The sequence below is a fragment of the Papilio machaon genome, chromosome 23 (assembly GCF_912999745.1).
Source record: "Papilio machaon chromosome 23, ilPapMach1.1, whole genome shotgun sequence".
Taxonomy (NCBI): Eukaryota; Metazoa; Arthropoda; class Insecta; order Lepidoptera; family Papilionidae; genus Papilio; species Papilio machaon.
In genome coordinates, this window is record NC_060008.1 from 4,865,416 (window position 1) to 4,889,576 (window position 24,161).

General features: G+C 33.8%; 1 protein-coding gene across 2 annotated transcripts in view; it reads right to left on the minus strand.

Moving 5' to 3' along the window:
• Window positions 1-24,161, minus strand: part of LOC106716921 (forkhead box protein P1) — a 56,720-nt gene that overhangs the window by 10,495 nt on the left and 22,064 nt on the right. The window contains exons 3-4 of one of the 2 annotated variants that reach the window (XM_014510591.2): window positions 21,338-21,364; window positions 54-142 (exon numbers count right to left, since the gene is read on the minus strand). In XM_014510591.2, coding sequence (XP_014366077.1) covers window positions 54-142; window positions 21,338-21,364 — 116 coding nt within the window. Of the gene's footprint in view, window positions 1-53; window positions 143-5,708; window positions 5,745-21,337; window positions 21,365-24,161 lie in introns of those variants that run through there. The other variant, XM_045683856.1, reaches the window with a different exon arrangement.

Sequence of the window (24,161 nt, forward strand, 5' to 3'; positions counted from 1 at the left end):
AAAGCGCGTTCGTACTTTTCTGCTTAACTTTATTATTTTGTTATAAGACTGACCGGTCCAGACAGCGGTCCAGCTCGAATGAGTTGAGTAGCGGCGGCTTGGCAGCACCGCCCGGGCTCGTGTTCAGTGCCGGCTCCGGACCCTAAGGGAAGAAGATAATACGTGAAAAATACAATCGGATTTTTATAGTCGTTAGTATAATTCAAGGCGTTTGCATTAATACATTATGCCAGCGCAGTATGTGAAAAAAAAATAAAGAAGTATATGCAAGCTGTATCTCACGAACCAACAAACTTGTAAGTAGAATAAATTCCTTTCTTCTATAAAGTTTTATATCATTCCGTCGATAGAACATAATCGGTTCTTCAAAAATGCTTAATTCGTTAGAATTGTCGGGTAAAAACTACGAATTTAGCAAACAAAAGGCCAAGGATTGTATTAACACATTTAACTTCTCAACGTACCTACTGTGATTAAAGGCATGGAGCATCTCGGTTCATTGGAATGATGATTAAACATTTTCAAGTCGTTAATGTTTGTTTAGTTTAATAAAACAACAATTAGGCACGTAGCAGTTTGTTAAAATAAAGCGACGAGCTTAGCACACATATGTACATTGTACATATACATATAGAGCTAAGCAAAGTTTTATGACTTCGCTAAATAGCACCAAAAATATTAATCTAAACATAAATGTAAGAAGTTCCGTGTCATCACATAAATATAAAGTTCTTTTTGAATCCTCAAATAAATTCAAAAACTACTAAACCTTTTACTTTTAGGTACTTTTCTCTCCATAGCAAAGTTGTGATTCATAAATACGGTATATTATTCCTTAAAGTTGTATGTAATATAACGAAATATGCTTAATATTATTGAAAGAGAAATATTAGGCTATGTTCGCAGCCGCGTCTATTTATCTAAGAACAGATAACATTGAAATCTTCGTTAGTAAAACATTCAAAAGCTACGGTCAACAGTTCAACTATTAAGTAGTCGCCTCCTTCAGATAAAACGATATTTATTATACGTTTTCATAAATAATATAATCAAAAAATATAATGCTACAGAAAAAGAAATTGACGTTATATTTGTTATTAAATAAGTTATTAATTTTAATTTATTTATCTTAAATATTGTTTTCCGCAAGTAAGCGACCGGCCGTAAAATTAAGCCAAACATTAACGTCTATAAAAGTTTGTGACCAACCTCACGTGAGTGGGATAAGGACTAACAGTTTAACAGTGGTAGATCCCGCAATAACAATATTTGTTCGGTGCACGAATGGGCCGAATCGACCGGTAAAATACCACGACCACATAGAAGGCAGTCGTAAAATGGAAGTAATTCCGCGTTTCGTCTGATGAGTGTGGTGCCGGAGGCTTAATTTTAGTCCTCTTTCCCACCCTTTTCTTATTAGGAAAGGATGGGAAGGGGAAGTGAATTTTGCGGAAGAGAGTACTCATAAGAAGGGGAAATATCCTCTTTCTGTGCATCCCATTCTCCATTGTTTAAAGGTAGGCAACGCATCGCATTTTCGGATGTCTATGGGCAATGATCACCTCGCTATTTCGGCGATTCCAGGTAGCCGTTTGCTCGTTTGCCACCATTTGTTATAAAAAGGTCAAAAGGCCGGGAGATGATGATTAAAATAAATTGTTTTACCAATTAGATTCTATATTTGCATGTATATAGTGCCCTATACGCTGGACTGACCAAATATGCAACGCATTCGACTCCAGCATACATAATGCCATCCACATCGCCGATAACCGCACAGAGTGGAGAACCACCCTTCGCGAGATGGTCAAGAGGAGAGGTCGCGACCCTCAGGAGTGAGGAAACGATGCACTGAGAGAGAGAGAGTGCACACTCTCATCATTTGACAAAATAGTGCGTTACATGTGAATGTAAATGGATATGTCAAAAATAACACGAATGGACAAGAAAACAGATGGCTTATGCATTTTTTACGATTTGATACATAAACATATTATCCTACACATTCTTTGGCAAGTGGGGAGGAAAGTTTTAGATATATTTTTACGTGATAAGGGCGTAAACGAGCAACGGAAACAACGAAGTAATTATCGCCACTCGCCCATCGAAATGACCAACCAACCAAAGTTCCAACACAAAAGAAACTGTAGATGCGTTATAGATTTTTGAGAAAGAGGTACACTTACATTTCGTAGGATACTAAGGAATCAGGAGTAATATTTTGTCAAAGTAGGCCTAGAATGAGACTGATTTAAAAATTGCATGAGTGATACATTTACTAAGGGAATAAGGATCTGTTTGCATATTTTAACAGTTAAAATAATGTTAAAAGTTCGCTGCAAGGAACCCCGATCAAACTAATCTCGTGTTATTATAGTCGTTCAGCTAGCCCCGCAAATATGTTTACAAAATGAGGTCACCTAACACCGCCGGGAGATGTGTTTTGATAAATAACGTGTAGTTGTATAAACACTACGACGGTTATAACAAGTGTCCAATGTAAACTGCGTTATGTACATTATTTTTATATAACATCCTCATTTAATGATTGCATTCAACTATTGCACTAGTGACGTCTAAGATTGTTTAGTCACCCAACCGAGCTAGGCAAGGACTCGTAAAACATATTTTTGTATAATTTTTTTAATATTCTTTCACGTCTTGATTGGTAATAAATATCAATTAATCGTGAGTTCCCGCTGCCAAAAATCCAGTTACACAAATATATAATTAACCTGTCCGCTAAAAAAAACAGTGATTACATTAAAGTTTCAAAAGTGAAAAATTACTCTCAACCAAGTAGATACATTGTCAATCAACTACTGTATACTGTACAAAGGTATTAAAAAGTCGAAGAAAATAGGAGAAAGGTCTCTCAAAAAGGGAAAAGCTCTATTCTCCACTTAGAAAGCAAAACAGTGAATTAATTACATTCAAGCATCAATAAACACATCAAGAAATACTCTTTGAATTTCTCAAGGAACGGACGATGACTGTCCCAATCAAAAACAGATATTACGGTTTAAAAAGGAATCTAATCTTGGCAATAATCCGTAGATGTTATCAAAATGGCTACAGATGTAAAGTAATACAATTACATATTTTTTCCGCTATTCAAGCATTAAATTATGTAAGTAAGAGTCACGAATGCTCTCTCTGTACGGGTCACGTACCCACACTGCATACGTGATGTTTACCAATAATAATGACTTATTGTTGTTTTAATTAATCAAAGTATAAACATGTGAAGTCATGCTTTTTGCGAATCGAAAGGAGCATATTGTTTTGATTTAATTGATTAATTGCTACCAACAATCTCATTATCACTATTAAATATACCTTTGACCAACATAAGGTTGCCAATATTTGTGTCTTACACCTATATTGTAGTAGGGATAATGTGCATCTGACATTAATTATTCTCTTACGAGCATCTCTTATGAGCGTCGGTGGCTAAGGGGTTAAGCACGTGACTTGCAATCTGCAGGTCCTGGGTTGGAATCCCGCCATGTACCAATGTGTTTTTCGATTTTCGATTTACATATGTACATTTATCCGATATTCTTACGGTGAAGGAAAACATCGTGATGCAACCTGCAGTTTTCTGAGAAGAAATTCAATGATATGTGTGAAGTCAACCAACCCGCACTTGGCCAGCGTGGTTGACTATCGTCTAGTCACCCCTAACTTGGGGTAGGCTCCGAGCCCCTCGGTGGGGACGTATAGTGAGCTGATGATGATGATTCTCTTACGATTGAGTGACATTCACTTTTTTTTGATGGATCAACCAGCACTTGTCCACGACCGTCACATTATCACCTAATTCGACGGTCCTGGCTCATTATTATAATCATAAATTTAATGGAACTAAATTTAAAATTATAAAACACTAAGCTGTCGCCCGCGACTTCGTCCGAGCAGAATTAAAAAAACGTAATAACATTAGTATTTATAATATTAGTAAGATTATGAGATATTTTTAAAAAGTAATAATATAGTAGGTCCTTACATATGAAATTGGCGTTTTGTATGGGAGGAAAAAAAGTCGAATATTTTTTAATATAATATATTTAATTAATCAAAGTATGAACCATTATTTTCTATGCACTTTTGCCATCTCATAGGTAGTTCATTGATCCCTTTACTAAAAAAACCAGTCGGACGGGAATCAATAAAATCTTTGAAGACGATTTGGACTGCCCCATCGGAGTTGAATTTTTTCCCTTGCAAGAAGTTATCCAAATTTCGAAAAAAATGGTAATCTGTTGAAGCAAGGTCCGGGGAGTACGGAGGATGTCTTAGACTTTCCAATTGAAGCTCTTCTAATTTAGTAGCCGTCTGTTACGCAGTGTGTGGTCTAGCGTTGTCGTGAAGCAGCAGTGGCGTGGAGCGATTGACCAGCCTAGGTTGTTTAGCCGCTAGCTTTTCCATCATGGTTTGCAATTGCTGACAATAGACATCAGCCGTAATAGTCTGGCCAGATTTGAGAAAACTGTAATGAACAATACCGGCACTAGTCCACCAAACGCTTACAAGTAACTTTTTTGGGGTTAATTTTCGCTTGGGGCAGGATTTGGCTGGCTGGCCAGGATCCAACCATTGCGCTGAGCGCTTCCGATTATCGTAAAGAACCCATTTTTCATCACAGGTAATGATTCGGTTTAAAATACCTTCATTATTGTGCCGGTTTAGTAATGTAACGCAACAGTCGACGCGCGTTTGCCGGTTTGCTTCAGTCAATTCGTGAGGTACCCACCTTTCAAGCTTTTTAATCTTCCCAATTTGCTTCAAGTGAATTAAAACAGTTTTATCACTAACATCGCAGCCTGCAGCTAACTCGGACGTGGTTTGCGATGGATCCGCTTCCAAAATAGCCTTCAACTCTTCATTATCAACTTGAGTCTCAGGCCGTCCACGGGGCTTGTTTTGCAGATCGAAATTTCCAGAACGAAAACGTTGAACCAAAAACGAACTGTGTTTTCTTTTGCAACACGACCGCCATACACATCATTCACCCTTCGAGTCGTTTCCGCAGCACTAGTGCCACCGTAGAACTCGTACTCGTAAATAATGCGATATTTTTAGTTTTCCATTTTGTAAAATGAGTGACGCAAACAGAAAAAAACAGAAGAAAAAAAACAAACGAATGACGGTCATCGAACCACAGATACATGAGTCTATAGCTGTACAAATTTGAATTTGGAATTCCTTACCAAAGAGGAGAAATTCGTGATTAAATTGGCCAGTACGAAAAACGCCAATTTCATATGTAAGGACCTAATATTTAACCTACATATAGTTGGAGGTATGCAGTACTAACTATGTACCTACTAATTTCGAACTTTTAGGTATCTAATTCTCAATAGTCACGACGAAAGTTGTCGCTTCGCATCTCTAAAACAGCAGTGACCATTTCTCATCTGCTATGAGTTGAAAGGTTACGGATTTTAAACGGACAAAGGAGATGATGCACATTCTTCTCACATCCTCTTCTCATTAGAAAGATAGGCAATGGATAGAGAGGTAAAATATGACGCCGGCACACACATTCCTCGAAATTCCACTTGACACCTATCTTCTAAGTAGTCGTGGTATTGCACCAGTCGAGCGGGCCATTCTTGCTTTGTGGCATTGTCAAATTTTTTTAATCTGTTTTTTTTGGAATTTTCGTCCTTTTAGGACATGAAAAATTATTTGCATACCCTTACCTGTCTCACAGCGTACAGCATCTCTTCTTTATCTTATTAAATTCTTCAAACAATCGATTGATTGGTCACTATTTTAACCTTTTACTAGATAACTAACGTTCGGTTAAGTTATAACTTGTACTTAACTATCAGTCGAATTAATTAACGATATACTTATCTTTAAGTTATTATTTATTTGCATTCTTAAGTAAAATTATTTTTATTTAGTTTTAGTTTATTCTGAAATTAAAATAGTTTAGTCGTTGTCTATTTTGTCGTTAAATAATATGCAAAATAAATAAAACAGATTGCGTAAAAGTAAAATTATAATGTGATAAAGTTTTAGGTTTTCATAATTTATTTTAATTTTTTTATTGCAATTGTGATGATTTAAAATAATATCATTTTAAAATAGAAAAACCTTCTTGGTGATTTAAAATTTGGATTATAATTTAAAAATATATTCCGTAAATATTATAGTACTAGATTTTGCCGGCGAATCCAACCATGCGGTAATTAAAAAAGATTATATCATTAGGTGGCAAACGAGCAAACGGCCACCTGGATTCGCCGCAATAGAGAGGCGACCGTTGCCTATAGACATCCGCAAATGCAGATGCGTTGTCTACCTTTAATCAACGGAGAAGGGGACGCACAGAAAGAGGATATTTCTCCTTCCTATGCGTCCCCTCTTCCGCCAAATCCACTTCCCCTTCCTATCCTTTCCTAATAATAAAAGAATGGGAAGGGAAAGAGGACTAAAATTAGGCCTCCGGTAACACACTCATCAGACGGAACGCAGAATTGCTTCCACTCCACGCCTGTCTTCTGTGTGGTTGCACCGATCGACCCGGCCAATTCGTGCACCCAACAAATATTATTGTTGCGGGATCTACCACTATAAAAATTATAATATGAGTAACATAAATATCTAATAAAATCAAGATTATTCTATACTTTGTTATATTTTTAACTGTAAGGATAAATTCTTTGCCTGCTGAAAAGCTATATTTTTACAAGCCGGGTTCAGTAGCGAAACTTGAATTAATATAATAATGACCATATCATATGAACGTATTATTCAGTGGTATATTTAAGTACTCCTAACTATAAAATTACTTGTAATTGAAGTCCCTAATCTTAAAAATAAGATCATAAATTGCAAGTTAAAGAAGTAAAATTAATTTCTAGTTGAATTATAAGCGTAATATAACAATATTTGTTTGTTATTATTAACCTATGTCAAACATTTAAATAGGTAAAGGTGTATGTTTAAGTAAACAATTTAATTTCGAACAATATTAATTCAACAATGGTATAATACAATTGTAAAGTACTTGTATAATTCATTGTACTGAAATCGCGATTTGCGGAGCTTTGTCCCCTGAAAAGCTCCAGGCGTGCCCACTTTTCAGCGGCAACGGCGAGATCAAAGGCCTCGCGGGCTGGCGCCGGCCAATGGCGGTGCGCCGCTGAACAGAGACACGCCCACCCGCTCTTAAGAGACCGCCGCCCGTTTGATGTACACCGACATTTTAATACAAGCTTCGTATGAACGTTTTATTGTTAAGTGTACTGTAAATTATGGTTATTACTTGCAGAGATTTTGTATTCTTATATCTTGAATATTCAGTGAACGTTAAGTTTTTTTTACATTATGTAAAATATGAAATCTGAAACATTGATAGGTTTATGGTTTTCCAATATCGTAAATGATTCAAATATCTATCTGTTTTAAAGATTATTTTATTAGATAAATCATTGTCGACTTTTATGAACGATCACAACAATAAAGGAACAGCAGATGCATTACCGGAATTTAATCTTAAGTCCGTTTATACAGTTTTTTAAAAGTCTTTATAGAAGAAAATGTAGCTTTAACCATACGTACGTATCCCAAATCACTCTCTGTGCATACATATATCTGTCTAATCTACTTTATGTAATACTGTACCTCTAAACACATTAATTTATAGTAACTAGCAAACGCCCGCGACTTCGTCACCGCAGAATTAAAAAATTGAAAAGTAACCCATAATATTCCAGTGAGCATCAACTATCTTCACGTCAAAATCACGTAAATAAAAATTCGTTACGTACAGACATACTAATTTCATATAACATAGATACTAGTACCCGTTACATTCTTTGGGCTGTTTTTTTTTTATAAGAAAAGGAGGCAAACGAGCAGCGAGAACACCAAGGAATTCATCAATGCCCATGGACATCTCCAATACCAGAGAAACTGCAGATACGTTGCCGACCTTTGAGATGGTGAAACCCTCGCTTCTTGAAAAACCCTATGTTGTAGCGGTTTGGAAATACCTTAATTTAGAACTCCACTTAATAATGGGACATTGACCATTAACGCTGAAGACCAAAATGTTTCAACTTATAGGAAGCACGCAAGTAGTTACGCGTCATGGCCTATTTTCATGATTCCAGTCAGCGAAATCAGACGTGCATACCAGTTTTTAATTTTTTCCAGCAGTAATCCAGCGTTGATTTCTATAGCTGGACTGGAATAATGTAAACTAGGCATTATTCTAAAACTCTTCCTAGAAATATATGATACATTTTGGCTATCAGTATTGACGGTCTGTGAGGCTCTAAAACCAACCTTATATTTAAAATCAGAGAATGGTTTAAAACAGTTGGTTCAAGACAATTGGTACTCGCGTAATTTAAAGTTGAGAACAAATAAAAGCATTTTTTCCAAATATCAGTGCAGGGCTGTTTCAATGTAACTGGCTGCAGCTTAACTGATATTTCAGAGGTCTACGTGCAGCAGTGCACGAACTCGGCCTGATTATGATGATGTTGATGATTTTATTCGTAGTATTTGACGGAATACCATAGGATTACAGTCATCCCGAGTTAATGTAACTTTATTGACATTTAAAAAATTCTGTCCATTTTGTATAGGTAATTAACTTAATATCTAAATTAGCAAATAATAAAAATATCCTAACATCCAAATATTGTATGGTTTTCGATGCTAGTCGTATATAGAAATCCTGTATCCTTCAATTCCTGAACGCTTCAATAAAAAAAAATATATCACACGTCAAAGAATCACATGTAATTAAGGCACATAAGTGATAATTGACTTGTTTATCAGTACGTAAAACGTGAGAAATTAAAAAAAATACACTTATGTTATAATTTCACGTCTGTGTCTGTGTAACAAGACTATGTAGAAAACAGAATTATTAATTGATTTGAAGGAGGAGCTGAAGTTTAGGGGAAATATTATCTTTTTCTGTGCGTTTCGTCGATTAAAGATAGGCAATGCATCTGCAATTGTGGATATCTGAGGGCAGCGGTCGCCACGCTATTTCGGCGATTTCAGGTGGCGTTTATATTAAAAAAAATTAAAAATCGAATCACATCTCACTCTTCAACACCACGAAAACATTACACTATCAGTCGAACTAAAATAAAAGAGGTGACGGCATGTAAGGGAGTTAGTGACATCTAATCTCAAAACTTATTTCTAATTTCACCCGTGCCTACATCGCACTAGTGCCTATCTATACCTTCTAACAAATATCTACTAGTTTCAAAAACTACATCTTCAACTTCAAAAAGTATTGACACAATTAAAAAGATAAACAGCAATCCAAAAAAAGTATTGATTCTATGTCGCATAGACAAACAATACAGACTATATAAGTAACAATGTTTCTGATTATATCAAGAAATACTTCATACAATACATATGACGACATTGTCTCACCAAATCTGGCATCGAACTGGACCGACATCTAAACAAAACCACTGACCTACTTATATTGAGCCATTGGCGAATCATAGATTTTTTTTTTCATTTTGATTATAAGGCTATAATTATATTTTCGGCCCTTATTAATTAAGATTGGCAGAAAATATTAACAAAATAATTTTTTATAAAAAAAAATATTTTAGACGTTCGTGATTGAAAGATTAAGATAATGGATTCGTATTTGTGATAATCCACACACAACTGATTTTGTTTTTGTTATACTTTCATTTATTACCTGGTAACATTGCGTAGGCTAGGTGATATCTTGACCAAAAACTATGAATTTTAATAGTTTTAACGCATTGTTTTAAAAAAATGGTTCTTTTTCATAAATATTTTTTTTTTAATGTTTGACTCGATATCTTGAGTAAAAATCGTAAAATGTTATAAAAATCACGCTAATTTAATGACAACAATCGTCTTATAACTGGGTAATAATAATTTTTCTAATTTTCAGTAATTAAAAGTAAATCATGTGAAGGAATTAAATTTAGTAACATTGTTAAATTTAATTACAATTAAAATATAATTTCGCAAAAAAGGTATTTACAATTGTTCAAAGTATTAAAAATTAAATAAGTTATTTATCAATCAAAATATTTATAAATTTCAAATTTGGTTAAATGAAAATGTTTAATTACGAAATCCAAATTGTTAATGTTATAAGAGAGATTTAAAAAGATACGAAAATAACGCTAGCGTAAAATATTAAAATTGCATTCTGTGCCAAAATAAACATTTGACAGTCATTTTCCCGCCAAAGTCACTTATCAGCTGTGTTGGCGGGTGCTGTACAGCGGGCGCGATTGGTCCCGCTCATGAGCGACGCCGCCATTGGCCAGTAGCACATCAGCGCCGCGACACGTGCTTATGAGTTACAATGTTCTAAAACTAAACTTTTTACGCGACCAGTTTTAAATTATGAAACTTTTTAATGAAGTGAATGTAGTGTTCTATTTTTAAAAAAAGTGTTGTGGAGTTTTCAAAGATTAGGCGTTCGGAAATAGTGTAATATAGCAAATTTAATTTACGGTTTGAAAAGTAATTTTAAAATATACTTAAATGTCTTACTGTTGAATGAATTGTAATTAAATTGCAAAGAATATATTTGACATTTTCAATCAAGCAGTTGTTTTTTAAAAAATAAATATAGCTTACTTACGACACATTAAATGCTTATACCACTGAATAACACGATTGTATTTTAATTGAAAAAAATACTCATAATAATCTTGTTTTATTTCATACCGTGAAGGTTTTTCCGTAAAAAGTTTGAATTCCAAAAAGTTACGTCACTCACAGCTCTCGAATTAAAAAGATAAATAAAAATAACCAACAACGACAAAATAGAACAACACTGAAAAGCGACTTAAAGTACCACTGATAAGCTCCGCCCAGCTTGCAGTCCGATGCAATTTATTTACACTGCAGCGCGTTGCATTTTATCGCGAAACTAGATTTTTTAAATTTTCTTCCTCTACTAACATAAATTTAAATTTCGAACCGAGGCATATTTAATCTATATTTAAAATATTTGCTTGGATAACGCGCGTCTAAACAATATACAACAGCCTTCGCCGCGGCGGCAACAACAATGCTAGGGCGAAATAAGCAAGAAATATTTAACTACCGAAGCGGGGAGGGGCGGCCCCGGCCCTCAGTATTGGCGCTACGCCTGTGGTAGTTATAGTTTACGTGATACACAGCTCAAATACAAATAATATAAACATCGCGACTGAGCATGCGCCCTCCGACTAGACAGAGACGCAACGACACAACCGGAGCCTTGACCACGCAATATCTGCAACACCAAACCATCATGTTCACTATCCATTAATGTATTACTATATAAAATATAGTAACATTAATCGACTTCATAAATCGAATTTATTTTTATAGATTAATTTGCATATTTTTGACAGCGCGCCGACCGACCCGGAAGTGTAGAGCGCATGCGCGGAACGAGCGAGCGAAAATGTTATTGACGATGCAAAATATTTATTTTTTCTCTCAACACAGACTCACGTTCTTGCTTTAACGGATAGCGCGGCCATTTTGAATTTGAAAAATAATTAAATACCATTTTCGAAATCGCTTTTACCGTTATGAAAATACCTTTACAAATATTGGTACAAGAAAAAATGTCCTAGGTGAGAAAGATTGCATAAAGATATAAAGTTTCTTACGTATTACTAAAATAAGAAATAAGATAAAAAGATTCATTTTTCTAACAAGCCCAGAGGGAATTTCAGTCGGATTTATTTCAATTATAATCCGATACGAGTGATTTGCGCATGCGTACGGCTGCGTTTACACCGCAACGTACTTAAAAAATGTTTGAATAATACTCACGAAAGACGCAAATATGTTACCATATGACTCTTATTAATATTAATGTAATAGTAAAGTCTTAAATATTATAAAGACCAGTGTTCTTTTGAATAAATATTGCAACGTCTTACGAAAGTTTAATAAAGCCATTAAGATTTTTTTTTTAGAATAACAAATTACATTTCTGTTTGTTGTCCTTTATTGTATTCTACAAATCCGTTTTTAAATCCTGATCGCCATTTTCTGATCAGTTGATAACATGACGTTTATAAAAAATGAGAATAAAGACAACTGATGAGATAGTTATAGAATTCTTGTGCATATTTATAAACATAACTTACATATATTATTGTGATTTAACATTTCCGACTGTTTGGTATATTTCCTGGCACTTAATCATACTAATATTATAAATGCGAATGTTTGGATAGATGTTTGAAGGTATCTCTGGAACGGCTCATTGGATGTTGATGAAATTTGACATAGATGTAAACAATCGGGAAGAACATATTAAGGTTTTTTTAGAACGCGCGGACAAAGTCGCGACAGCTAGTTAACATTAGTAGCATATTTTAAGTTTATTATCTTACTTAGGTGTTCTTTTCGTAAAGTTACTTGACTCTTAAGCCTACATACCTTCAGTTTAAACTACACTATTACTGTTCTGTCGAACTTTACAGTAAAATCGTACTGTAAACAAAGCTTTATCCTGTCAGTTAAATTGTACCTTAGTTTTGCCTACATACAGTTTTAGTTTTACCTGTCTATGGTTACAGCATTAAGTTTTACTATTTCATAATAAAAAAGGTACTTCATGTGCAAAAAAGGCAAGGCAAAGAAAAACTTATATGAACTTGTGGCAAAAGTGTTTACAGTTATTGGAGTTTATCTGTCTAGTCATATCTTATCTTGCATAATTTTCGGCGCTTAAAAACGTTTTATATATTTTCTTACAGAACTAGCCGCAATAAAACTTAATGTTACCGGGTCAAATATGTTTGTCGAGCTATAAATATTTTTAATTTAAATTTAAAAAATCTAGAATTATAATTTTCGTTTCCGAATTATGGTGTGATAGACGGTCTTGCAGACTTGTAGGCCATTGACATTTTTATTGGGCGTTGATTTAGCGGCTATCGATTGCGACGCAACTACTCATCCGAGGGAAATTTAAATTTAGTACCGATTTGAGATGTTCGTATCTTAACATGATGGATGACAATTTACATATTATTAGAAAACCTTACTAAAACTACTGCAGTATGTTTCATCAGCAATTAATTTTCATAAAAATGGAATCCTATCTACTTCTTATGTCTGCATTAAGTGTTTAGAATAACGAGCTGTATAATATGTATAATGTATTAGTTGTTCTTCATTTAATTCTGCATTGTTATATCAGTAATTAATAATAAAAAAAAATCTGAATCGTCGTTGGAATATTGAAAAGAATTGTCTTTAAAAACAATCTTAAATCTTCTGACCTATAAAAAACACCAACATAAATTCAATCGATACATAAAAAGCATAATGGCGGAGACTAGCATAAAAATATTAATTAAAAAGGAAACTATGGTATAATATAATAGCCTGATGAGCGCTGGGCGGGACTCCGCCCCTGTAGAGCGACGCCCAGCCACGCTTTACAGTGACCGCCTTCTGAAAATGTGACAAGAGCCAGCTATTTCAAAACGCATATCAATGTTACTAAAAAGTTTTCAATGGCTATTGAAAAAGATAATTAAATTCCAACCACGTATACAATGTAGATATAATATTTTATGAAGTAAAGGTCTTCACTTTCGTAACACCTGTATTGCTATCCCTTCAATTATCTATACATATAAAAGAAAGTCGTGTTAGGTACACTATTTATAACTCAAACTGATTTAGCTGAAAATTGATGGGGAGGTAGCTTAGAACCAGGAAACGGACATAGGATAATTTTTACCCCGTTTTCTATTTTTTATTCCGCGCGGACGGAGTCGCGGATAAAAGCTAGTCTATAAATAAAACAGAGATAACAACAATGATAAAACAAAGTGCTATATTTTTTTTATAAACATGTGATAGGCTTTGGAAAAGGCCTATGTCCAGCAGTGGGCAGACAAAGGCTGGTTAATTTTGATACTATAATTTTTCAGTAGCGGTATCAAGTACATACATTACAAAAAGATTTATTAAAGACAGTACAAAGATAAAGCTTCAATTTTGGGTAGGAAATGGAATAGCCCACAAAAGATCCGATAAAATGAACCCTTTTAACACCAAAGTGATCGTTGATCGTTGTCGATAGTGAACTATAAGGAAATTAGATGTCTGTATAAATTTTAATAATATCCTTACATATTCAAGTAAGTAAAAATATTGTAAGGTTTAAAATTTTATACAAACATCAAATCGAACTTCTAACTTTTGCTTTAATAGAATTGCATTGTAGCAAGATAGGCCTTGATGATTACAAAATTGATTATTTACGTCTGATCTAATACAAAATCGTTTTTTAGCACTAGCTCTTGGACTATACTCGTTAATGGCGCAGAAACGTAATAACTCCCCAGTCTAGGTGGAACAATAAAAGCCGTACCGCCACCTACCTATACTTAGGTCTAGACTCGCGAACTAACTTCGTACCTCGTAATAATAAGTAGGTGGATAGTTAACGCCTCACAACTTCGCCCGCTCGCCGGGAAATTATTTTACTTTGGAAATTTATGCACTTTTTGTTCACCGCAGATGGATTTTATTTTAATAAAATAGAATATATAAGAGTTGATACAACTTAATACGATTATCAAGACAAGAACTTGAAGTTGTGTTATATTTACAATGTTTTATTACTAATTTTTATTTTTGGTGTATTTTAAGAAGTAATTCTGAATTATTTATTATTTAATTTAATTTTAATATATTCCTCCCAAGTAGGGTTAGCGATAGGCAAGCGGCTGGCCGTAAAAACTTAAGCCAACACTTTAAGGTTTTTTTTTTATATTACAAGGTTGCAAACGAGCATGCGGCCCCATGGATTCGCCGAAATGGCGAAGCGACCGCTGCCCATTATTATTAAGCCTTTATTGCCGAAACTAAAGCATTTAAATTTACATTTTTTTTTTAAATATTAAATTTAGCACATCTTACTTTCTATTTTAGTTAATGTTATATATGTACATTGATTTGTTTAATTTTATCCAAGATCAGTTGTCGGCGTGTCTGCGTGTGACACATAGGCCTCTTCCAACTGTTTCCATTCATTTCTGTTTTGCGCTTTTCTTGTCCAAAGTGTCCCTCCAATATTTTTTATATCGTCAGACCACCTTTTGAATTGCCTGCCCCTTTTTCGTTTGCCGTCCCGTGGTTGCCATTCCGTTATTATTTTTGTCCATTTTATTTTGCTGTCTCTGGTCATATGTCCCGTCCAACGCCATTTTAGCTGTCTTATTTTTCTTAGCAAATCTTCCACCTTAGTTATATTTCTTATATCTTCTGCTTTTCTACGGTCTCTCAGCTTCGCACCTAACATACTTCTTTCAAAAGCTCTTTGGCAGGTTCTGAGTTTATGAGCATGTTTCTGCGTCAACGCCCAAGTCTGGGATCCATATGTGAGACATGGCAAGATACATGAGTTAAACACCTTTCTTTTAGCAGATATAGGAAAGTGGCTACTTTTAAATATCTCCTTAAGGGACCAATATCTTTTCCACGCACAAGCAATCCTACTGTCGATCTCTAAATCTGTTTGGTCTTTGAATGATATTAATTGCCCTAGGTAAATATACTCTGTAACGTATTCTATGTCCTCGTTATCTATTTTTATAACATTTTCTTCCCTATTTGTCATTATCTTTGTTTTTGACTTATTCATCGTAAGCCCAACTAATCTGCTTGAGTCTGCTAACTGTTGTAACATATGTTGGAGAGTGTTAGAGTTGTCACTTATGAGGACCAAATCATCAGCGAATCTAAGGTGGTTAAGTTGTCTGCCGTGTATATTTATACCAAAGTTGTCCCATTCGAGATCGCGGAATATACTTTCTAGTAGTGCAGAGAAAAGTTTTGGAGACAACGGATCACCTTGTCTGACACCTCTAGATATTGGGAACGGTTCACCAGTTGAATCTAGTTTTATTTGTGCTGTGCAATCGGAATATATATTTTTGATAATTCTTATGTATTTTTTTGTACTCCTTGCTCTAACAGGGCTTTCCAAAGTGAATTATGGTCAATGGAATCAAAGGCTTTGTTATAGTCCACAAAGGCAATATATAGAGATTTGTTGTATTCTTGGCATTTTTCTATTAGCTGTTTTACGACATGCATATGATCAGTGGTTGAAAATCCTGCTCTAAAACCAGCTTGTTCTATCGGTTGTTGTTCGTCCATTATTGTTGTTATTCTATTAAGTATCAATTTTGAGAAAATTTTGTAAATGTTCGACATAAGACTAATAGGTCTATAGTTTTCAATTAAGTTCTTATCTCCTTTTTTGTGAAGTAATATAATTGTGCTCTTTGTCCATTGAGATGGTATACACTCTGTTCTTAAAACAAGGTTAAATATTTTTATCAGTTTCTTTAGGTTTTCAGGGTCTATAATCGAAGTTCTAATCATTTCATTTGTCACTTGATCTGGTCCGGGCGTCCCGTCTTTCTTTTGACTGTTAATTGCTCTTAAAATTTCGGATTCAAGAAATTCTGGCGTTTCTTCCGTACTGTCATCGGTCAGGTTTACATTAATAGTTGTGGACTTTTTCTCCATAGTATACAATTTTTTGTAAAATTCAGTTGCTGTCTCTATTATGGATTTTCTTGCTGTCAATTCTTTCCCCGCTCTATTTTTTATATTTGGTATCCAGTTCTTCTTTTCCTTCAGTTCTTTCACAGCCTTTTTGATTCCTCCTGTTTTAGTTATGTGATAGTTTAATACGTTTGCTCTCTTACATATTCTGTCCTTCTTTATGCTGTTACTTATCTGTTTACTTAATTCTGCTATGGCTTTTAAATTTTGTTTATCTTTTCCGATTTTCAGGAGTTGTCTTCTTTTTTCGATTAGTATTTTAGTTTCACTTTCAGTACAGCTCGTGTTGCGTTTTGAGCATTTATTGAATATCGGACCATATATTTCGGTTATTTCTTTGTTGTAGTATTCTTCTGTTTCGTTCTTAGGTTTAGATTCTAAATACTGTTTACTTTTGAACAAAGCTTCTGTATTAAAAAAAATTCTACTTTTTTTAGGGTCTTTGCATTTTATTGTTGCTCTCACCATTCGATGGTTGGTATTAAAGTTAAACTGGCTCAGAACTTCTATATTATGGATGACTTTTTTGTTGTTTGTAGCTATATAGTCTATTTCGTTTCTATGTAAGCCGTCTGGGGATAACCAGGTCCACTTTTTCTTTTGGTGTTTTTGGAAAAAGCTGTTCATAAATGCGATATTGTTTTCACATGCCATTTTAACCATTCTTTCACCGTTTTTACTTCTTCTACCATACCCGAACTTTCCTATCACGTTTTCTTCTCCGGTTTGTCGAGAGCCTATTCTACCGTTAAAATCACCCATAAGCAAAACGTTTTTGTGCGTATCTTGTAGAACCGCCGTTAGTTTTTCATAGAAAATGTCTTTTTTGCGTTCTTCTTGTTGTTCAGTGGGAGCATATATTTGAATTAGCGACCATCTGTCTTTGTACCCTGGTAAGTTAATATTAAGTACAGCTATTCTCTCTGATACCCCTTTGAATTCTATGATGTTTTTCTTTAATTTTTTTTTAACTAAAAAACCCACGCCATAAGAGCCTTTTGTTTCTCCTTTATAATAGAAAATATAATCGTTTCTATCTTCAATGCTTTCACCTAACCTTCGTACTTCGCTCAAACCTACTATATCCCAATTTATTTTTGAAAGTGCTAGTTCTAATTCGGTGAGTCTCTCTGGTGTTCTTAATGTAAGGCAGTTTACAGTGGCGATATACAGTTTCTCAGTTTCTATTGAGATTGATGTAGTTTTTTTCATTTATTATTTCCATAGTAGCTGGAAGGGATTGGTCATTAGCCCCCACGGGGACCAGCCGGCTTGGGGGAGTTGAGGTTAAAAGGTTTGTCTTGTTCAAAGTTTTTTGTTGTTTTGTTCTGTTCTTCCGGTTTTCTCTTCCTGTTAATTGCTATTCTTTATTTGTGGTTGGAATTGAGTTTGATCTATTTCTATATATTCTTTCAAAAGCGTTTATTTTGTTAACTTTTGGTTTGGTGTTTTCAGTAATTTTCGATGTACTTGGTGAGACGGAGTCTTCTCTCTTCCTTTTGTCGCGTGATAAACCCGTATCATCTTTTACAATTAGTTTATCGTATTTTATATATGCTATGCGTCCCTTTTTTCTTTCCTCCTTTAGTTGTACCGCGAGCTCCCGCCTTTTTTCCAAAGTTTCTTTACTGAAATCTTCGTTGACATATATGTTTTTTGGTAAATTCTTTTTCTTCCTTAATATTTCGTCTTTCTTCCATGCGTTCACCAGGTTGACTAGAATCGGGCGCGTTACACCTTTTGATTTGCCAATTCTAAAAGCTTTATTTAAGTCAACTTTATTAATTTCGATGCCAGAGTTAGTTAAAGTATTTGATATCATTTCGATTATATTATTGTTTTCAGAATTTTCTTCAAAACCGTAGAATATCAAATTATTTTCTTTTTTCTTTAATTCCAAATGTTTTATTTTTTCTTTTAATTGTTTGACTTCAGTTTTTAAATTTTTATTTTCTTCTATTAGAGGTTCCAATTTAATATGAATTTCATCCAATATTGTTTTTGTAATTGAACATTTTAGGGTTTCTGTTTGTTTGTCCATTTCTTGTTTCATTTTGAAAAATAGTAATTGCATTTGTTCCTCCATCATTAATATATGTAATCGATTTTGTTTTCTTATTTTTAATATAAGTTGGTATAATTTAGTAGAAGTTTTTTTTTTAAATGGCAATATTTGTTACATAAACTGTGTCGAACGGAACGGACCGGAACTCAATGTGTCATCTTCAAATGTTGCACTGTCCAAGTCAGTTATTGTTTGCAGGTTAGAATAGCACTATAACATTTGCACTTATTTTAGTGAAAGTTTACGCAGCGCACGGTCTTCATATTTATTCGAGTAGGTACTTTATGTCCTTATTTTATGAGTCCCTTGCACTTGATGTAGTTTTATAAAATATTACAACTGTTTGATAATAATTTGCTCGGAGCACTCTTTAATACGTATGTGCACTTATACTGTCAAACCGGAAGTTCTACACATCTCCTCCTCCATCAAATCCACCTCCCCTTCCCATCGTTTCCTTATAAGAAAAGGGTGAGAAGGTGAAGAGGACTAAAATTAGGCCTCCGGCACCATACTCATCAGACTGTACGCGGAATTACTTCCACTTCACGCCTGTCTTCTGTGTGGTCGTGGTATTTCACAACTGATGTTGTTGTTGCTGGCGTCTACCACTGTTAAAACCTTGTGTGCCGACCCCACGTGAGTGGGAAAAGGCCCGGGAGATGATGATATAAGAGTTGATACAACTTCATTTATTTTAATGAAAATGCTTCATTTTAATAGTGTCCAATTCAAGTTTTTAGTTTAGGATCCTTTAAGAAAAAACATTGTCTTTTCTGCAAAGAACGCATCCACATTTTCTTTGATATTCTAAATATGTATATACGTCAGTGGTACTTAAATATTTAGCAAACTGATGGTTATTTTTCTTATCGTATTAAGAATTATGTCAAGGAAACTAAATGCAAATATTACGTACTTAATAAATAAATCTATGTAATTCAAGTAGTGACCTCTTAAACTGCTTTTCATTTGTACTAATTATCTGTACCGCAAATAGAGTTGTACAATATTCTTAGAAACATCGATATCGATTCTATAATTGAGATGTCATTTTTTCATTACCAAGGGGCCTTTTTTGTATAACATTTCTCTCAAAACTCTACTAATCTGTTGTCCTATCATTTATTACCTTGGATTTTCTTCTTACATACCTAGTATTAAGTAGGATAAATTCAAATATCACTTAAAAAGGTGAAATATTATTAAAAATAAAGCAATATAAATTAATGAAAAGAAAACAAAAACCTGTGAGAGAGGCTCTATTATCACGGCTGGTTCTATCAGAATGTATATAAAACCTACTTAGACATAGGAAATGACATGACAGATCAATACAAAGAGGACCTTGTGACATTTTTGACTTTGATAGAGGGACCTAAAGAGCTGTCATAATTTAATTTCTTAGTCTTGTCGGTCTATATGTGACGTATATTATATTATCCGATTTAATGTCAAAATATTTAAGCTAGGAATTTAATACTTTCATATAAAATTATCGATACATTAAAATAATGGTTAGCACATCATTACATAATCTTTAATCTAGCGCCATAATAAAGTGTCAAGTTTTTATTGACCCTTTGGTAGATTGTAACGGCGTGTAAGAATCTTGTGATGGTCCAAGCAGATTTTTTACGATAATGAAAGGTTCGAAAACAGTTTTATTACTTTCTTATGTTAGCTATAGGTAATAAATTTTAACGTCTTGTAAGCTTTTTACAAATATAGTGAACTCTCCTTATTCGTGACCCGTTAATCTTCACAATTCGCGGGCAAAAAATTACGAGTATAAGCAAATTTCCTAAATAGGCCCAAAATATTTGGTTGCAAATTTAGTATCACTTTTCCGGAACGTAGCCCCCTAATACAGAGTTTTTACTGTAAGTATTCTATTTGAACTTGAATACGAAATACCAATACGAAAAAGTTGACATAATTATGATAGAGATGACAGAAATGACGAATGATAATCTGAAAGACGAAAACCTGGTGCTTCAAAACAAAGGGAGTGAAAAGGAGATGATGACGATTACAGTTCCCTATAAAATAATAAAAAATCATTAACTTTAATAAATCAAACAATCCTCTAGCCTTTTAAAGGGTATTAGGGCTTAAAAGTAACCCTAGGTTTTTCACACTATCATTCCAAATTAAACTATAAGCCATTAACTTCAAGATCCATTTTGAATCAAATATATATTGTCAAAAAATTGAATTGAAACAAGAATTTGAGGGTTAAGTAGACTTAGAGCACAATATAAGGACGTTATCATCCCTTAAGTAAATGAGGGTAGTTTGTTTCTCAAAAGTATTAAAAATATTACGTCGAGAGTGAAGTAGGTATGAATATAACTTTAAGAGTATATTTATGTGACAAGACTTTAGATGAGTGTGGAGGAGTATATTGGTAGGGTGGGCATTAAAAATATAATATTGTTGAAAGATGACATGAGTAAGGAATTCTTCCAGAGTATAGAATTAATAGAAATGCAAAAATACATATGCCACACTGAAAGGAGGAACACAGGAATAAAAAAAACAAAATTTTTACAAAATTACCTCACTCAGTGTATCCTCGAATAGTTCTAATAGAATAGTACTAACTAGAGTTCGTGTTATCTTAATAAAATTGCGTAATAATCATGTAAAAATATTAAAAACCGTACTACTTACCAGTACAGGTAGCTGCACCATTGGTCTCTGTAAAAAAAATAAGAATAATTATATATTATAATGTATATTTAAAATAATGTTTCAATTTAACCAGTGAAATTTTGTTTTAGTACAAACAATTTACTTTTAAAACTAAGTTCCCTATACGTTGAAATGCTTAAGCAAAAGAACGTCAAAGGATTAAAAAATCAAAATTGTTATAGGAAGCAAAAAAAATTAGAGAATTTTTAGACCATAAACCATCTCTGGTGTACACAAAATGTTACCAACGTATAGAAGACAAACAAACATTGATTTTTTCATATAAACTCTTCATATTAAAAGATCTCTTAATGAACCATTTGCCGTTGGTTTCTGAGATTAAAATTTCTATATAAAACATTTCCTCATCCCTGTCATTATCTTTGACATAACAGAGATAACAAGATATTTTAAACGGGAATTTTGATGTGAGAAATCCACAGATAGTTGTTTATACAAAATAATATCAACTATAATATCAATGAACCAAATAATTCCTTGACCGCATCATTACTGTGTTTTTGATAACGATGTTGAACATTTTTAACTTCGTATTTGCGAATTTATTATTATTTTTCACACATTTACAAGGAATTAAATAATCTTATTTTGAATACGTTTTCCTTAACCGTAGAAAATCGTGATGCAACCAGAACATATCAACAAAAAAACCTAAGATGTGTAGAAATCAACCAATCCACACTGTGTCAGCGTGGCTGAATAAGGCCGGGACTCCACCAAAGCGGAGACGAGACGAGCGGAGAGGAGATGTTTTTTAATCAACCAATAGAATTGTGTTATTGACACATCTCCTCTCCGCTCAGCTTCAGTGGAGATCGCTGTGCTGTAGATGTGAGCTGTGCGCTGACGACGCGCAGTGGAGACGAGAGATGTGAGCAGCAAATCAAAAAAGCAAGAAAAACATATTTTTCTCGCACAGCACACAGCACACCACACACATCACCGCTTTGGTGGAGTCCCCCGAGCTGAAAAACATCTCTTCTCGTACAGCACACAGCACACCGCACACATCTCTGCTTTGGTGGAGTCCCGGCCTTAGGGTTGGCTCGAGCCTCTGTAGGGTCGCAATTACTTGAATTCTTAGTCGATAATATTATTTTTTCTTATTTGACAATATTAAACATTACAAAACGAAACATTTTATTTAACAGACCTGTTTATTTCTAAGCTCCGTGTTAAAAAGTTATGCAAAGCTGTGACGTATCACAAGAATCTATATAAATATACAGAATTAGTTAACTTTGTATGTTTGTATGTAAACATGTGATGTCACATGTTAACTATTTTGCTTTAAGTATGAAGTTTCTATTTACATTTATTAATTTGGCTTAAAAACTTAACAGAGACTGTATCCTAAGTGACTGCTTAAGAAAACAGTTTGAATATGGAAGCCTTTAGAAGGGACAATTTAATAGATCACATTTGGGTATCAAAATTCAACAACGTAACCGTGGACATTATTTTTTTTTTTAAGTTAGAACTGCAAAATTGCTTAATTTTTTTTTAAAATTTCGATTAATATTTCAATGTTTTTTTTAATATTAATTTTCATCATAACTGAATTCACATATGTTTGAAATTCATATCAATTCGATCACTTTACAGTGGGTTTCTGAGACTAAAATCTTAATTTAATACCATATTGTTATATCTGTTTTGTCGAAATAATGACAGGGATTACGATATTTTTATACAGAAGTTTTGATCACAGAAATCTATTTCAAATCGATGTTTTTAAGCAGATCTGACTACGAAGTTAAAACTGACAGACGTCAAATGATGGACCATAGGTCCTAGTCTTGGCTGCCAGAATGAATGAAGGTTCACGTTATTCACAGGTATGTCTTTTTCATTAGAGAGAGATTAGAATTGTAGAGTTATTTGGCTTTCATTAATTTTACTATTTCAAGTTTAATCGAGTTATTAACTCCTATAATCAAAAAAAGATAATGTACGGTCTTTGGAGTAAACTTTTAATTCCTTCTTTCACTACCCTTTTACTATTTACTAGATCCAAAACCATACTCTAATAAAAGTATTCAACATCTTGTATCTCTCTCTTATTTATTTATTGAATTTAATTTCCAATACACGTGTGAAAAACCTGTCTTTACTGGCTTTTATGTAAATATTACAAATTGTATTAAGACTTACATGTTAACTTGTGACGTAGTCCCCAAATAAAGCATGTTATAGTGATAAGTAGACGCTAATAAAATCAGTGTTTAATAAAAATACTATTTATTTCACACCAAGATTACAGCGGATACTGAAAGAGTTTGAATTGTTAATTACCTGCCCTTATTTCCTTAAGGAGGGTCACATGAACTACTCTTCCATACATCTCTGTCTGAATTCACTACCTTATTAGACATATCATCTTTAACACAATCCATCCATACTTTCTTTGGTCTTCCTCTACCTTTGAAGACATCCACATTCAATCGCATTTACCGTCTCTTTGTCATCATCTCTTCGCATATCTAGATACTAATGTAATATTTTTTTAAATACAGTAGGACTGGCACAAATATTAGTGACAGTTGCCTTTGTAACATTATCGTCAATTTTATCAAAATTAGTGTAAGATTTTTGATGTACTTTACGTTCAATAGGGGGCGCTGCAAAAATTTTATCTATGACTACAGGCTGGCGATTGTCACAAATATTATGACCCATAGTCCTTGGTAAAAAGTATAAGACTATTCAAACTTTGGAGACGCTCGAGAAACTTATTTATTAATTAAAATTCAAGAATTATTAATTTAGACTTATTATGTGG